We start from the raw sequence: 17,376 nt of genomic DNA, 5'->3' as shown, positions 1-17,376 counted from the left end.
TGCATCTGGGGAGGTTCAGGAGGGCTCCTGGGGTAAAGTTCTTCCCCAGGAGTGTGGCTGGGGGCTGGGATGAGCTCCCCAGGGAAGCAGCCACAGCCCAGGCTTGTCAAGAAGCATTTGGACAATGCTCTCGGGCACATGGGCTGCCTCTCAGGTGGCCCAGAGGTGGTCTCGGTGCTCCGTGCGGGTCCCTCCGCAGGAGATGCTGCGAAATCCCCATTTCCTGACAGCACCCTGGGGAGACACAGCATTCAGCAAAGCCACCCGGTCCAACCGGGCACGCCTTTGTCCCCAAAATCTGCCATCCTCGGGCAGCTTCGCTTCCCTAGCGGCTTCCACCGCCGGAGAAAAACCAAGCGGGTGGCAGCGCCGGGCACGGAGGCGGCTCCGCTCCGGTACCGGGGGCGGAGGGGGGGGCACCGGCAGGCGCCATCTTCCTGCCTGCCCCCTCCCGGGGCCGTCCCCGTTCCTTCCAGCGGGGGCTGGGCGGTGCCTGGGGGGCTGGCCGAGCGGCTCCGATCGCGGCTGCTCCGCTCCTGCAGCCTCCGGTGCCGCCGAGCTGGAGGAGATGGTGCTGGACCCGGGGGCGGCGGCGGCGGCGAGCGGGCAGGGCCGCGCCGTGCTGGGCGAGCTGCCGGAGCGCGATGGTTCCCGGCCGTGCTCCTCCTGCCCGTCCCCACCGCCTCGACAGGCAGCGGGATGCTCGGCCCGGTACCCGAGGGGGAGCCGGAGGCTGTCGGAGAGCGGCGCCGGGATGCGGCGAGGCGGCGGCGCTTGCACCGGGAGCGGGGGCAGGATGCGCTCCGCCGCTTCGCTGCCCCACATCGGGCGGCCGCGGGGCGAGGAGGGCGGCGGGGGAGGCGGGGGGGGACGGAGGAGCCCCTGCCTGCTCGTAGCCCTGCGGCCGCTCAACGTGGAGGCCGAACGGGAGAGGTTTTTCCGGGCCCGCTTCGCCTACGACCCGCAGTTCGAGTACGCAGAGCCGGTGCCCGAAGCCGTGCTGGATAAATACCGCGCCGCCTCCGACCGCTTCGTGGCCCAGGTGAGCCCGGACTGCCGGCCCGGTGCACGGTGAGCCTTGAGTTGGGGGCTCTCCCCCCGAGCTTTCCCCGTTTTCTAAGGCCGGCACCTCCGTTTGGGCGGTGGGAGCATCCCCCCGGGGCGCTCCGGTCCGCTCGGGTGTGCTGGGTTACGCCAAGGGCTGCGCGCTCCTCCTCTTCCTCCAGCCCCTGGAGGAAGGCCACGCGGGGAGGAATCCAAGGGTTGAGGTGTTGGTGACCTGAGAGCCCACCTTCAGCTCCAGGACCCCCGGCACCGGGACGTGGAGCTGGTGGAGAGGGTCCCGAGGAGGCCACGGGGATGGGCCCGAGGCAGCGGCACCTCTCCTGGGGGGAGATGCTGGGAGAGCTGGGGGTGTTCAGCCTGGAGAAGGAAAGGCTCTGGGGAGACCCTACAACAGCCTGCCAGACCCTAAAGGGGGCTGCAGGAGAGCTGGGGAGGGACTTTGTGTCAGGGGTGTGTGGTGACGGGACAAGGAGTAATGGCTTTACATGAAAAGAGGGTAGGTTTAGAGTAGACATTTGGAAGAAATTATTGCTGTGAGGATTGTGAGGCACTGGAACGGGTTGCCCAGAGAAGTTGTGGATGCCCCATCCCCATCTAAGCTCTCCCTTAGTTAAATACTCCACTTACACCAAAAATACCTGGGGGATGGCCCCTCCTGGGGGCTCTGAGCCTCACGCTGCCTGCAGGTGTGCAGCCGTGGTTCGGAGCTGGTGCTCTGTGAGGGAACCCCGGCACTTTTGGATTAGAAATAAGGGGCGAGGAGCTGCAGCACGAGGTCGGCTTGCCTTCGAAGCAGCCCCCAGCCTGTGTGTCCTGGTGGCTGTGTCTGGTTTGTTTCCTGGAAAACCTCAAGGTTGTCCTGCACAGCACCCGTAACACCTCACTGCTGGCTGAGGGCACTCGTTATTTTGTTCGAGAAAGCAGTGCACTCAGCAAACGGGGATGCACTGTGCTCAAACTCATGCACGTTACAAGTCCTGCTCACTCTTTGTTGAGGCCATGTGGAGCCTCTAGAGACCCATCTTGGTACGGGCTGGGATATCACGCTGGTGTAGGAAAGGCTTGTTTGCACTGATGACCATCTTAGTTGCTTCAGAGGAAGAGGAAAAATCTCTGTCATAAGTAACCATCAGACTGGGACACAAGAGCTGCTTCTTTGCACCACTTGGTTGGGAGTTTTCCTGCAGTGTTTCGAAGAGCAGCTTCTTGACTGCTTAGTTTCTTGGGTTTTGACCACTTACTTGTTCTTGTATTGCAGAGATGAGAAGGGAGTACTTGTTTTCACTTTGGTGCGCAGCAATCACATCACCTCGTGCTTCTGCATCTCTAGTTGGATGTTATCTGGGCTGCTCAGTCCCTTTCTGTAAACAACTTTCTAAGCAGTGAGCCATCTCCTGTGCTGTTCCTGCTGCACCTCTGCCCCAGTGACACTGGTGCCAGCAGTGCTTATTTCAGGGGAGGCAGTCTGATTCCTGTAATGACCTTGCTGGTGGCTTTTCAGTGATTTCTTTTGTCCCTTCCTGCATTTGAGTGGTGTTTTTTTTTGTTTTGTTTTGTTTTGTTTTTTTATTCTCTGATTAATGCAGTAAATGGAATTGTTCAGAGCTACTTCCCCTCTTCGAGTGCAGTTGACGTCCAATATGAATAATTGAATGTATTTGTCTCTGTGCATTCCTTTGAATGAAAGTCTTCATAAATGGTGGGAATGTTCTCATCCTGGTTCTTGCACTCATTGCAAGAGATATTAGTGTTAAATATTTCTCCCTATCTCTACAAGTTCTCTGATGTCTGTGTGATGTGTCTTGGGAGAACGGAGGCTTTTCTGCCTCCTGGAAAAAGCACAGCACGCACCAGTCATGTTGAGAAACATTTAAATTCTGTGATTTGGATGGGAAAGCCTTGTGGAGGTGAGTGCTCAGTTAAAGAGGAGATGAATGGGACTCCGGCAGCACTGGTGTCAGTGGTCCTTTGCTGATACACTGCAGTTGCCTCCTTTCAGTCCTTTTATTTTGGGAGACTTTTTTTCTAGGCAGCTAACAAATGTCTTTTAACAACCTGCATTAGTCATGGAGCTTAAATTAGTTGTGTTTTTTTTTTTTTCTAAGTTAACATCTCAGTGCAAACCAAAATCAGCTCCCTGTTCTTACTTTTCATCTTTTGAAATGAATGACCCCTCCAGTTCTGCTGAATCGGCTGCTCTGCACAGGCATTGTGGGCTTTTTGTTTGCTTGGGTGTGGTTTTTGCTTGCTTGTTTTTCATAGAATCTGAGTAAATCGGAAGGGTCCTCCTAGAGAACAAGAAGTCTGTGTGTTGGCAACCCAGTTTGTCGAAGGATTGGGAACAGCATCGAGGCAGGGCTTGGACCCCACCTGAGTGCCTGCTGCCCCCCAACACGTGGTGGTGCGCGTGCTTGTGGGCTGAGCTGGTGACAAGCTCCTGTCCCAAGAGGCAGCCAGGACACTGTCTGGGCAGGAAGGGCTGACGTGGTGCTCAGCAGCTTCTCAGACAAGCAAATGCGGTGTCTTAGGAATTCTGCTGTCTGTGACCTGTCTGAAAGTCGGTGCAGAACGTGCTCTTTGTGCACCATCTGTGCCCAGTTCCTCTTTGCCTCGTGCTTTTGGTCTTCAGGCCCCGAGTGCAGCTCAGTGCCCGTCTCATGGCTTGGGATGGGGCTGAGCAGCAGCGAAAGGGCTTGCAGAGAAGGTTGTGGTCACTGAGCTCCTGAAAGTGGCAAAGGCCAGGGGTTAAATGTTAGAAGCAAGTGATGTTCAGGTTGGGAGCGAAGGTTGTGGAGCACCAGGGCTCCTGGAGCCATGGCACGCCGTAGTGAGCTGTCGTCCCCCATCTTCAGCAGAGGTGGCAAGGTGGAGAGAAAAGAGAGGGGAATTCAAGAAGAAAATCACAGAAGTGGAGCAATTTAAACAAACAGAAGCTGCTCCTGGAAAGACAGAATAAGTGAACTGAGAATAAAATTTAGCTGCTTAGGGGATATTGTTCAGGGAAGGAAAATCTGGAACTGATCTGGTCTGATCCAGGTGTGAGTGCCACTTTGTTGGTTAGTACAAAACCGTGCTTTTAATTCTCTGTGGAAGCCACACATCCTCCTGGTCCCCAACCTGGCTGTTTGTGCTGTCAGCCCAGGTGCACTGAGTGCTAGCACCACAATCCATGTAAAATCACTGTAAAATACCAGTGATCAGCTTAACTCATGCCTCTTGCAGTAAGTGAAATATGTGTTAATAGGCTAGAGAGAGTCATTGCTTGAAATTGACAGTGCAAACTCACTTTCTGGGGAAGAAACAGACTCATAAATGTTTGTATAGATGGTATGTGAATGTTAATGCTAATAAAATAGCAGATGCTGCTCTTAATAAGATGCTGTTCTTCCATTAGACTGGTTGTGTTGAGACCCTGCCTGAAGAAGAGGAAGCAGCATTGCAGCCAAGAGAAATGCTCGTTGTGGAGGCTTTGCTGCATGGCGTGCTCCTCTGCTGACAGTTTGCATTTGCGGTCCTGACCCTTTTGTGTCCTGAGTGCTTTGTCGAAATTGTCATTTCTACAGAAGTTCTGCAAAGCAGATGTGGTAGCTGGTGAAGAGCAAACAGCCTGAGCTGCTGCAGTGATTTTAACTTCCCCACCTCCTTTTTAAAAACTCTGCAGCTGATTTATACGAATTTTGTTGCCCTGATATAGCAGAGGGCAACAAAGATTCGTACTTCTTACAGCTCACTCTTCTGCAACTCCAGTCATGAGCCCGTCCTGTTTTCATACTTGCTACTTTTATGCCAGGCCAGAAGATATCTTGTGCCAGGAGCTGTGCTCTATCAGGTGCCTTCCATGCTGTGAGTTCCTGAATTCAGCCCAGTGTTGCAATAAGCAACTAATAAGCAAGTTAATAAATTTGCAAACACTAAAGTTTCAAAGAGGAAGCGAAAGCAGAAAAGATTAAAGTAATCATGGCTTTAACATCTAGAAGCGGCGTGCTGCATACAGTAAGGCTGTTTCGGTTCTGCTTTGCCCGATTCCCAAAATAGACACTTCTGAGGATTTCTGAAACAATAAAACACAGACAGAATGTGCTGCGGGCCGTGCTGGCAGTGTCACGAATCGATCTGTCCTGGTACTTGCCTACCCTCGAGATGTCCTAGCCTTACTCTTCTGTTAGGTAGCACAAAAATATCTCACCTCGCTGGCTCTTGACACTTTGCAGTTGTTTGAATCCTTTCTCAGGGATTTCTTCAGCTGCGTTTTGGTACCCCTGGGAGTTTTGGTGCTGTGGAAGAGGTACTTGAGAGCAGAGAGGATGTTTGGCCTGATATCTTGTTTGTATGTGTGTGTGACAGGCGATTAGGATCATCCATGCTGTCCTGGAGAAGTATGGGACCTACGAGAGCTTCGAAGTTGCCACTGGTGGGAGACTGCTGAGCAAATGCCAGATCTGGTCTGTTATCCGAAAGTACATGCAGAAGGAAGGCTGCGTGGGAGAGGTAATCATCGCCCTTGTTTTTTATCAGTTGTAAAATAAATGTGCAAAATATTTTATTTTTCACCAGTGCTTTTGTTCAGCAAAGCATCGATTCTGATAACAGTCCAATTAAGAGGTGTTTTGGGTACAGAGGACCTGTAAAAAAAAAAAAAACTACTCACTGGGGGAGAGAAGTTTGGGAAACCCATGTCTCAGGGCAGGAGTTAAAGTAGTATCTGAGACCTGAGTTTGAAGTGCAGTATGCAGTAAACAAACTTGGTGGCAATTTTGTTTGCAAAAAGATTTCACAAAGGTTTTCAGCAGTCCTCTGCATTGCTGTGTCGCTTCTGGAGATGCTGGGCTCATTCTGAGGAGCTTCTTCAGGCTATTTAGGGCTCCCAGCAAAGGCCACCACTGCATAAGACTCTGGAGGTGGGTTGGGCAAATGTGGTACAACTACAGGATTTTTTTTTAGCCTGGCCATCGCCTGATGCAAGCTGAGGGCCGGGTGTTTTGTGCAGCTTTTGGAAAGCTGGGAGGGGCAGCGTGCTCCTGAACCTGGCCTCGAGGAAGAGCAGGGTTTGGAGCAGGAAGGAGCGAAGGGGAGCAGGTCTACCTTTCTCTTCCACCTTGCAGTAAATCGCTCTGCTTTTCTACTCCGAACTGTGGCTTCCTTCCATCTCTGGCTTGGCTCCTGGCATCCTGGAGTTGGGGAGCAGGTGCTAGTTGTGTCCCTCCTCCTCCCCCCAGTTTCCCTTGATTTCTCATTCCAGAAATATCTCCCTTTTATGCTTGAGAGACAGCGGAGCTGCTGCTTGGCCACATGGCCAGGCACACAGGGTGGGGAGTATTTTGCTGCCTCCATAAGGCATCAATTACCGTTGGGAAGAATAACCTATTTCTGCTAGCGGTGGTATGGCAGAAATCTCCGACAGCTGGGTTCATTCACATGTTCAAAAGCAGAGATGGGGGAGAGATTTCCTGCTGTTCTCTGGGATGTGCTGGGTTATGGTGCTTTGAAACTCCAAGCTGAGGCTTTCAGAGTGGCAAATACCTCGTTGGGGTATTACTGGGGGTGATTCAGCTGCATGGGAAGGAGGGTGGAAAGTTCAGCACCTCTTGCTGCTCCTTGCTGCACACGCTGTGCTGCTTTCTGACAGTGCCCGCTGGGCGCAAACCTAGGTCTGGTGAGGCAGGAGGGATTTTCAGCTGGCTTCCTGAAGTTAGCCAAATAACCTGCCCCCTTCCAAAGCAAACAAAACCCCTGCTGCTCTGTAACAGTGGAATTGCAAGAAACTAAGCCAAAAATCTCAGGCACTTAAATAAGCAGTGAAAAGACAAGTTCCTTCCTTTCATCTTGTTTACCTCTTGGTTCCTGCTCTGCCAGGGGCACTGTCCCTTTCTCCCTCATCTCAAAGTCTTGGTGAAAAGCTGAAAACAAAATGTACCTGTGTATGTTCACCTCACCCAGTGGTCTCTGCCTGCTCCTTGTCCTCCTGATGCTGCTGTCACAGTTGCGTGGTTGGAAACCTGCTCTCCTTTAACACCGAGCTCACAGGGATTATAAAGCAGGGCGAGGAGCTTAAGGATTTGTCTCTTCCAAGAGTGTTTCCTGGCAGCTGGACATGCACGGGGAGGAGGGATGCCCCGTGGCTTCGTTTAAGGGGCTTTCTCCTCTTCCTGCCTGCAAGATGTGTGCGAAACACTTCCACGGCTGCAGGGCCGAGTGGTGAGAGGTATTTCTGGGCCTCGCTTTGCTTTTTGCTTGCAGAGTTGCCTTTGGCTGTAGGACACAAGGAGGCACAGTCAGCATGCATGAGTGCTAGCTGGTGTAGGAGGCTTCCTCGCCTCTTGGCAGCAGTGCAGGGTTCAGGTGAAATTCCTCCTCCAGCTCCGCCTGGCTTGCTCGGAGGTCCCCGGAGGTGTCCCTGGGATGTGGACGTGGTACCAACGTCTTCCTCAGCCTCTGTTCTCTGTACGTGCTAGGTTGGTACCAGGCAGTGGTTTGGGGGTTGGTTTTGTTTGTTTAGCTTTGGGGTTTTGTTTGTTTTGTATTGAAAACCCAAATGACAAAACAAACAAACAGAACTGAAGTCTTGACACCTTTCACTTCTGCAGAAGTTTCCTTGCCCCCAGGGATTACCTGGCAGCCAACAATGTGCCTTTACAAAAAGAATCATACTTTGTTCTCGAATCTTAACTTATAAACACCTGCTTATGTTCTCTCTCTTAATTTTATTAATTGATTAAATTCAGCTATTACGTTCCTCTCTGCTAATCTAAACCAAATTGCTCCATCTGGGCAGCAAAACATCTTTTCTTAAATATTAGCGCTATGACTGACTTTCTGCCAGCCCTGTTTAATTTTCCCTTTGTTCAGGGGAACTAAGAGTTCAGTTATTATGTTTGCACATCAGAGTGCAAGGTACATGGCTCATTTATTCTGAAACTTCTGATAAGCACTTGTAAAACCATTCAAGCATTGGTTTGTGCATTACCAGTCACTACAAATCGTGCTGAATTTCCCTGGGGAAGGGAAGAGGGAAGTGTTTCACCTGTTCCTGCACAGCGAGTGTTGTGAAACGTTGCTCCTGGAATGGGACAAAAACATGCTGGAACTCCCGTCACTGCCGCATCGCTGATGATTTCACACGCTGTCGAGGCACAGAGTGGGTTCACGGAGCCATCTACCTCCCTCCCCTCCCTGCTGCCTGTGTCTGTATTGCCTGACTTCTGTGTGCTGCACCCTGTCTGCTCGGTAGCGCTGTTTGCTTTTCTGTTGCCAGTTTCACCTTGCACACTAATCATAAGGAGTTTCTTTTTTAAAAGAAAAAAGAAACTCTGCTTGTGGGGCCCCGCAGGTCACCCAGCTGCGAGCACCCTGCGGTTTCCCCGTCGCCTTGGCTGCAGAGCATCGCTCTGGCAGGATGCAGGAGGCACCGCCACCCCGCAGGGCTCAGTACGGGTTTTCCTGGTACAGGTCTCAGCCCTGCAGTGCCTCCCCAGTCAAAGAATCAGAACAGCTTGGTTTGGAAGGTACCTTAAAGTTCATCCAGTTCCAACCCCATCAGACGTGGAAGAGCACAGACCCGGGCTATGCCGTGCTGCTGTGACTTGTCAAACTGGCCTAGGAGCTTTTCTCTGTGCTGCAGAGGCTTCCTCGGCACAGGGGGGCAGCCCCAAAACCACGAGGTGCTGCATATTTGGGAGCTGGGCACGCAGCTTGGGCTGTTGGCCTGCAGCTGAGGAAAATGCCGTCAAAAGCTTGTGTCTGGTGGGGCCAAAGTGTTCGCGAGGGGCTGTGGGTGTGCAAGCATGGCTGCTGCTTCCTCTGCCTGGCCTGGCTGCGGCGCAACTCCAGACCTTCAGCTCCAACCCCTGCATCAACCAGAAACACGAAGCCGAAACTCGCGCTGCTTCTCTTCCCAGCTAATTAGCAAGCAAACAGCACTCGGGGGGATGCTAAAATAGAGCTGCCTGGCCCGAGCGAAGCCCCAGGACAAACCCTTGCGCAACATCTAGAGGAGTCTTTCCAAAACTGGCAAGGAGAATGATTGTTTGGGTGTGCAGTAGGAAAGGAGGCGCACCTCGCTGCGGTGCTCCATCGATCTGAGCAGCCTGCGAAAGGCAGGGCCGGTGGCGTTAGCTGCCAGGGTGGTGTCAGTGCAGAGCGCTCCCCTCGCACCCCCGCGCCCATCCCTGGCACTCGAGGTGCAGAGGGACGGGCTGAGCTGTGATGAAGGCAGGAGACCAGTGTCCAGCACGCCAGGGAGCATGTTTACGGGTAAGTATTTGCACCACAATTAACTTTGCGTATTCGAGAGTTTCTGTGGCCGGGTCCAAGCTGCAGGTTCTGAAGCTGTTGTGGTTCTGTTCTGCTTCAGGGCTGAGGTGATGCTGCCGGAGCTCGGAGGCCTCCTTACAGTTGTCCTGGATGTCCCAGCTGCTCCCAGTTTGCACCAAAGTAACCTTTGGCTCTGTTGGTAAGTATTACGCAGTCGTCCACGCCACTGTGAAATGTCCTTCGTTTTAGTGCTGCTGGCTAGCACATCCCCAGGGCCTGCCAGCAGTGCTCGCCCTGCCCCATCCCACCCCAACCTGCCAGCACTGAGCAGAGACACCCTGCTGTCTGTGCTGCAGAGCTGCTGAGAGGCTTTGGCTCCATCAGCAGCCCCTGCTTCCTCCCACAGTTTTTGGGGACGAGCTCTTTTCTCTGTCATTATACCCACAAACCGCGCAGACAGCTTCGTGGCCCACAAGGATGTGCTGGAGATTGTGCTTGGAATTCAGGCCTGAGCTGTGAATACTGGTCAAAATGGGAGAAATCACAGATCTGGAGAGCTGGCCCTTCTGCCCCAGGAATAAGACTTTGGCTGCAACTGTAATCTCCTGTTCTCACAGTATCTGTGCCTAGGCAAAATGGGGGTCCTGAAATAAGGAGAGTGATGCTGCCCATCATGGATATGGGCTGTCCAGTGCAATTTCTCTGCAGACCTGACTTTATTATTCAACGCCTCTAAAAAGTCATCAGGCTTTCCTACAAAGGATGAACAAGGAATTACAAGGCAAATTTTTGCCTGTCTTCAAATTGTGGTGTGCCCCAACCACCCTGCATGCATCCATGAGACCATGTTGTTGGCGCTCACATGTGGACTGTGATGTGCAGCTGTCCCCTTGGCTGCAGGGCTCCTCATCCTCCAGGTGGTCACTGACCCTCTTTCCCAGCCCTCACAGCAGTCTGCTTTCTTCCTGCAGTGGTTTTGTGCCTCTGCCCAACTCTGTTATCTCCTGCTTAGGAGACCTTCATCCCTTTTCCCCTGAAAGTCATGTGGCCTTCAACCACTGCAGACCAGTGGCTTCCTGAGTCGGGTGTTGGTGTGTACAAAACCCCTTCCATTCATCTGACCAGTTTTGAACCATTGTAAACCCCCCAAAGCAGGGTGCACAGTTTACTGATGTTTCTTTGTCCTGAATCTGCATCCTAATCAATTTACTTGATGTCATCTAGCTCTTGTACAGAAATGGTTTCCTTTTCATATAGTTCAGTTCAGTGTTGCTGTTCTGTGTTGTTTTTACCTTTTCTTGACCATGAGAGAAGAAAAATAAAAAGTCACAACTGCTGCTTTTGGCTTGAATTCTTCCTCTAAAGATTCAGGGATGTTCTTGCTTGGAGTTTTCCTTGATGCACATTGTGCTGAGGGAGTGCACATTGTGCTTTCTTCCTTTTAATTCTTACTGGATTACCCCAAAAGTGGTTGTGTCACTAGGCATCTAGACCTGGTTTCTGCATAGAGCATCACATTCTCAGCCACCTTTTATTTTCCAGCAGTTGGTTCTGTTCTCCTTGCTCACCTTGGTGGGTGTCAGATAGGAAGAGGGAAGGAAAACAGATGGCTTTGAACTGCTCCATCTGCCTCCTGTTTATCAGACACGATACCAAAGACTGATGGGCAGTGCTTGCCTTGCAGTGTGGCTAGATTTAATTCTTTTTTGCCAAGGCCCTTGTTGAATGCGTGCACTGTGTCAGCAGATTATCAGGGCTGTGGCTTCAGCACTGAAGGCCTGTGCCATCAGGGCCTGGTGATACCTCGGGCCTACACGCGAAGCATTTTCCCCTTGTCTGAAGAGGGACTCCCCTGGCCCAGGTTACATTCTTCAGCATGGCATTCCCCAATATTGTCCATGGACAGCTCAGGTTATCATGAAGCCTGGCTGGTTTTCTTCGGTGCCAGTGCAGGCAGGAAGGGAGGGCTGGGTGTTGTCACAACGGCGGCGATGATCTGCACGGAGCATTGACCTCTGTAACTTGATCGGTGTTGTTAGACTCCCAGGTTTATGCAATATTGCTGTCATTTGCATGGAATCTGTTACAGAGTTGTTTTCACAGTTAGCTTTTGAACTATTGAAACTTGAACTGCTCAGGGGATGCCAAGTGAGCAGCAGCCACCTCCCAGAAATCACTAGCTGGGATAATCCCAGTGAAGCAGCTCCCACTGGTGCAGAGCTTAGAAGAGCCCTGGAAAACCACTGAATGTGTGTTGTCCTTGTGGAGTTTGGTGTTGAGTGGTCAAGGATGGACAATTGGAAAATGGAGAAAAACAGAGAACTCAGTGAATTATTTTTATTATTATTTTAAATAGACTGGGGAAAAACAGAGGTAAGAGAGAGCATTTACCCTAGGGGAAAATATGTTTTTTTTCTGTATCTACCCAGGATTTTCTAGTGCCCAATTTCCAACCCCCTTGTGTTCTTTCTCTCTGTAGGGGCAATTAAGAGTGACAAGACAGCAAGATGTGGACCTTGCCTGGCCTGTCCCAGCCAGCTGAGCATCGTGTGCTAGCTGGTTTTCTTGTAGTTGAAACCCACAAGCTGGCACAACACATCGTCCTGTGCTCCTCGTAGAAGCTGTAGGTCAAACAGCAAAGCGTGGGGGACACGGGACTCTGAGAGGAGTTCAGGCACTGTTTCTGTGCTGAAGAACACAGCAATGACTTCGAGGGAGCAGGAAGAGTGCTGTGACAACAAAATGCATTCCTTTTACTTTAAGCTCTGCCCCTTGTCTCTTCCCTTCCCCTCCCAGGTTCCAGGATTTCAGCTAGCTGTGTTTGGGACTGCAACACAGGATGTCTAGGTTGTATTCCTGTCACACCACGCCAACATAAAAGATGGGAATTGGTTAAAATAATACCAAAGTTTGGCTCATATATGCCTCCTTATTTCTGCTTACAGTGAAGTTGCCTCTGGTTTTCAGCTGCATCTCCTAAAATCTGCAGGACCCAGCTCACCAAGGTACCAGGTCAGGACTTGTGCCTGAGGACAAGGTCCAGAGCGGTGACCTCTGCGTGCTGGCTGGGTGCAGGAAAGAGCAGCAGAAGTGCAATTTCTATTTATTTTGAATTGTTTACTGGAACAGAAATAAAGCTCAAGAATGCTCCTACGTTAAAAGTAAATTTGCAAGTCTTTTCTCTGTGTTTTCTGTAGTTGTATATTTTAATCCAGTTGATTGTGTTGTAAGTCTTTTATGCTGTTAATTTGCACAGTAGTAGATTCTGCTCTGTTATGAAGCACTTCTGGCTTTAATGAACAGCTTTACACAATAATAAATCTGGGTTTAAAACAAACTGATTCAGTCTGCTCTCTTTCTTTTAAAAAAAAAAGAACTGTAGTGTAGTAGTATGTGTGTGCATCAGTTTGGGCTATGCTAGCAGTTTGGCAGTGAAAGATGAGAAGTTGAGAGGCAATTCTTGCTCAGGAGTGTAATGTTGACAGGTTTCTGCTTTTCATCCTGAAAAGCTTCAACCATGAAATAAGTGATTTTAGAGTTCATATGTGTGTGGCAGATGGATTTTTGAGATACAAATGGTATGTGCCTGTAGTATGTGCCCATGAGTCCTGTAGGCTTGGCTGAATGGGGTTTGGTTCTTCCTCTCGCTGGGCGATGCAGGATCCCACTCCTGGATGGGTCTGAGAGCACTGATGTTGGATGTGAGTAGCTGTCTTGGTTCCGTCATGCACAATGTCCAGGTTGCCCAAAATAGCCATTTCTTTCTGTATATTTACCAGTCCTGCTGAGGATTGCAGCTGGCAAGTGCCCAAGTAGGAAGCCTGACTACCATGTGTGTGGCTGGCAGCTCGTGCTGCAGGTATGTTGGATGGATCTGTCCTTGTTACTCTTCTCTCGAAGCCTTAAAAGGGAGAATATAAAGGAGATGAAGGTGTGAAAATGGAGCCAGGTTCCCTTGTGGGATATTTTTGGTGGGTGCTGTAGAGGTTGGACCCACAACAAAGCAGTTAAGGCCCTGTGAGACGTTCCCATTGCTGTGCTTGTAGTGCTGAAGGAAAGGGGGCAATGAAATGGCTCGGTTGGGGCAAAGTGGCAAAGCTGGTGCTCGTTGTGCTTTGTTTCACATTGCATTGTACTGGAAAACGTGCTTCTCCCACTCCTGTGGCTTGCAGGCCTGGTCTGGGCTAGCAGGGGTGAGGAGAGAGAGGCTTCAGGACACGCTGCTTGCCCAATCTTGGGCAGTTTATCACAAGTAAAATGCTGAGGGTTAACTGGGCCACAAACTGCACCAGGCTCCACAGCTGCTGCTGATGGAGGGAGGAAAATCCCAGTGTCACCAGAGGGGGTTTAGGGAGGTTAGCCATCTTTTGGCTGGGGACTGGCTGGGCGTTGCTCTACCCGTGGGAGGTGGTGGGTGAAGATGGAAAGCCGCATGTGGCCCTTGGTCCTGCAGCCTGCAGGGAGCTGCCTGAAGCAGGAGGGGTGCTGGGGATGTGCTGGCCAGGGCAGCCAGCTCCAGCACAGCCTGCTCAGAGTCCGTGGCTGTAGTAAGGCTAGAGGAGCTATTTCACGTTGGGGTCCAGGCCCGTCCTGCTACATCTCTTTGCAGGGGGATCAGCTGTTCCTCCCACCATGTGTGTCCCCTCTCTCCCTGCCCAGGAATTGGCCGTGGCTTTCCCAGGGTACAGGAGTTATTGCCAAGATTGGTTAGGGCAAGCATTTCACAGTCACTGAATCACAGGATGGTTGGAAAGGGACCTCTGGGGGTCATCTGGTGCAGCCCCCTGCTCAAGCAGGGTCACCTAGAGAGGTTGCCCATTTCTCATCAAGTCCAGAGAGCCCCCCGGTACCTAAAGTTTTGACGTACCTCCTTTCTGGACCGGAACAGTTTTAGCATGTTTTCTCTGGACACTTTAAAGCATGACCCACACCATCATCCAGCAGTCCCAGGCTGCGTGTCGGGGAGGCTTGCTAACAGCCTCTTGCCTCCTTCTCCCTCCCACGCAGGTGGTGGTGCAGCTCACCGACGACCTCCTGTCCCAGGCCGTGATGATGGTGGAGGACAGCCGCCCGACGCTGGCCATCAACCTGGCCGGAGCCCGGCAGTACTGGCTGGAGGGCATGCTGCGCCATGAGATAGGTCAGCAGGGCCAGGGCAGTGATGGGGACAGTGAGGAGGGGGGAGGCAGAGCATCCCCCGATGGCCTTGCTTCTCCCAGCCCCAAGGCCGTGATGCTCATCAGCATCACGGCCTTGGGGCTGGGAGAAGCAGGCAGGATGAACACGATGGGGTTAAGCTTCTGGTCACCAAGTTGTCCCTGGCTGACGATGCTCGCTCTTGTCCCCCACCCCCCCCAGGCACCCACTACATCCGCGGGGTGAACAACACCCGCCAGCCCTGGCACAGCTCGGAGGGCCGCAAGCAGTACAGCCTGAAGCCCGCCAACCCCACGGAGGAAGGCTTGGCCAGCCTGCACAGCGTCCTGTTCCGCAAGCAGCCCTTCCTCTGGCGTGCGGCCCTGCTCTACTACACCATCGAGCGGGCCAGCCGCCTCTCCTTCTCCGCCCTGTTCCAGGACCTGGAGCAGTACGTCCAGGACGCCGGCGTGCGGTGGGAATACTGCGTGAGGGCCAAGCGAGGCCAGACCGACACCTCGCAGCCAGGTAGAGCTCAGGGAGCATGAAGCCTTCCATTTTTGGAAGTTTTTTATTATTATTATTCACTCAAATAAGCGTGTTTTGGTGCTGGGCAGCTTTACCATCACCAGGCTCACTGCCAGAACGTCCTTTAAAGCAGTGGCTCTGCTCCCCTCTATCCCCAGCTCTGCTTTCACATGGGTTTACGCTTATCTTTGTGGCAGTTTTGCACGCAGGACAGCCCCATCACCTCTCCGGCTGCTCAGAGTCAGGCTGGGATGGATGGGGCAGCCTGGGGAGACCTGAGAGATCATCCCAGTTCAGTAGGTCTGGGCAGAGCAGCTTGTACAAGCTCCCAGGGAGCCACAGGAGAAAGAGAGCATTTTTTAGGGGGTGTATTTAGATTCTTGCATTAAAATATATATATATATATAATCTCAAGGAATGGTGAGTGTCCCTGTGAGAGGCTCTGCTGCCTTCCCTTCTTTCCCAAGGTGGAGGCTTCTCAGCACGAGTCCCCAGTGCTGGCTCTGCTCATCCCTTTCCTTCTGTCACACCCAGGAGGATAAGGCTTATCCTGGGGCAAGCTCCTGATCACACTTCCTTCTTTTCCAGGCTGCTTCAGTAAGGACCAGGTGTACCTGGACGGGATTCTCCGCATCCTGCGACATCGGCAGACCATCGACTTCCCTTTGCTGGCTGCCCTTGGAAAGGTGACAGCACGGGGCAGCAGCTCGAGCACCACACCAGGAAGGGGCTTTCTGGTTTGGGGCAGCCAGGACTGCTGTCCTGGGGAGAGCAAATATGGGTTTTTCTTGGGGAAATAGGATGAGACTGTTTCAGATGTGGTCTCAGCTTCCCTCCATACAACAGAAATGAGCTTCAACCTTGGCTGGAAGGCATTCAGCTCTTTGTATTTCTGTGCACTTAAGGGTCTCCAGCTAACACAGAAAGGCTGTGGGAGCTCTAAAGACACAAGAATGGCTGGGACAATCTGTCCTCCTCCATGGGAGACCTTTGGGGAGAGGCTGGAGATGCTTCCACTGGGTTAAGCTGCTCTGGGAACCTTCCATGGGTCTCTTCCTTCTGCTCAGAGGGTGCATCCTGTAGAGTATGGCTTTTCTGATTTAAGGAAACCCACAGAAACATCAGATAGGCTGCTCTGCAATTGCAACCAGTGATGGATTTTGTGTACCCACACTGAGACACTGGTGGGGGTTGGGGTCTCAAAGGCATTACATCTTATTTTAAATATGTTTTTTGGTTGGTTGGTTGTGTTTTTTTGTTGTTGTTTTATTAAATATGCTAGCACATAGAAGCTCAGCAGCATTACTTGTCCCTAGAATGACAAAAAAAAAGACCAAAACCACAAACTCATCCTTGCAATTCCTCTCACCTGGTGCCTCCCCACAGGTTGGAGGGGGATTTGGGCAGGATGAGGGTGGAAACCCCAGCTGGGCAGGCAGAAAGGTCACAGGGGGACAGAAACCTTTCATTGGCACCTGCTGACCTGCCCGCTCCTTTCTTCCCATCAGGTCTCCTACGAAGATGTGAACCGCCTGAAGAAATTTGGGGTGCTGGAGAAGGCCCGCATCCCCCACTTCATGCAGGACCTGGAGCGGTACATGAAGCAGCTCGACCACATCATCACCACCAACCAGCTGAACGAGCAGGAGCTGGAGGAGCTGCTGCCCGACTGAGCGGCACCGGGCACCCCGCGTGTCTCAGCGCAGCCTGCCAGCACCTGGCTGCTGCTGCTGGCCCTATTTATTCGGTATTTATTGGGGCTGTCGAGCCAGTCCTTGCCTGGAGGAGACAGCACAGCTTGGGCTTCCATCCGGGAGGCCAACGTGCATGTACCGCTGCGCGGGGTAGCGCAGCCGAGATGGTCAGTGTGGTTGTTGTTGATTGTCCTCCCCCCGCCCGGCTCCGTGCATTTTGGGGAGCGCCGTGCCACTCTGCGTGGTTTTGGGGAGACAAGGGTTTGGAGGGAGCCAGGGCAGAGCCTGGGAGCTGCACCAGTCCCGCAGCAGGAGGCTGCGCTGGGCTGGTTGCAATGGGGAGAGCATGGGAGGGTCCTCAGGGTGCCAGGGGATGTTCCCAGCTCCCCTCATGCCCTCCCTGGCAGCAGGAGATACTTCAATTCCCTCAAACAACCCCTGCTCTCCCTGCTCCTAGGTATCTGCCCTGTCCCAGCAGCCCATGCAGACCCATATAAAGTCATTATTGCGCACCCCAAATCCAGCCACTGCCTGGCATCAAGGCACTGGAGGACTCAGGGCGGGGAGTTGGCTTGATGTTATGAAAAAAAAGGTGTAATAAAAAACATGTAATGGAAACTACGTGTTGGCAAAATGTTATGGATCGCAGCGAGTGCGAAAGCCTGGCTGGCACCCCTGCTAACACAGCTTGCTCACATGGGCA

At 52.3% G+C, this 17,376-nt stretch overlaps 2 protein-coding genes across 7 annotated transcripts in view; both read left to right on the top strand.

Annotated features, from left to right (window-relative positions):
• The window catches only part of LOC137862000 (C-signal-like), a 176,021-nt gene that overhangs the window by 14,610 nt on the left and 144,035 nt on the right, over positions 1–17,376 (top strand). The gene's annotated exons all lie outside the window — the stretch shown is intronic.
• Positions 24–17,294, top strand: MATCAP1 (microtubule associated tyrosine carboxypeptidase 1). Of its 6 annotated transcripts, XM_068693246.1 has the most exons (6): positions 229–1,042; positions 5,410–5,553; positions 14,323–14,455; positions 14,674–14,979; positions 15,568–15,665; positions 16,488–17,294. In XM_068693246.1, exons 1-6 carry the CDS (start codon positions 569–571, stop codon positions 16,650–16,652), a joined length of 1,320 nt encoding a protein of 439 aa, XP_068549347.1. In that variant the 5' UTR covers positions 229–568; the 3' UTR covers positions 16,653–17,294. The 6 variants fall into 6 exon arrangements, 3 of the variants coding, with proteins under 3 accessions (XP_068549348.1, XP_068549349.1, XP_068549347.1); XR_011099842.1 differs by lacking the exons at positions 14,323–14,455; positions 14,674–14,979; positions 15,568–15,665; positions 16,488–17,294 and adding exons at positions 9,438–9,514; positions 9,722–11,688; positions 11,795–12,652 and having other exon boundaries at positions 24–1,042; positions 5,410–5,579; XR_011099845.1 differs by lacking the exons at positions 14,323–14,455; positions 14,674–14,979; positions 15,568–15,665; positions 16,488–17,294 and adding exons at positions 9,416–9,514; positions 9,722–11,688; positions 11,795–12,652 and having other exon boundaries at positions 49–1,042.

Source organism: Anas acuta, chromosome 10 (genome assembly GCF_963932015.1).
Source record: "Anas acuta chromosome 10, bAnaAcu1.1, whole genome shotgun sequence".
NCBI classification, from domain to species: domain Eukaryota; kingdom Metazoa; phylum Chordata; class Aves; order Anseriformes; family Anatidae; genus Anas; species Anas acuta.
Note: the sequence above shows the minus strand (reverse complement) of the source record. Positions and strands in the feature narration are given on the sequence as shown.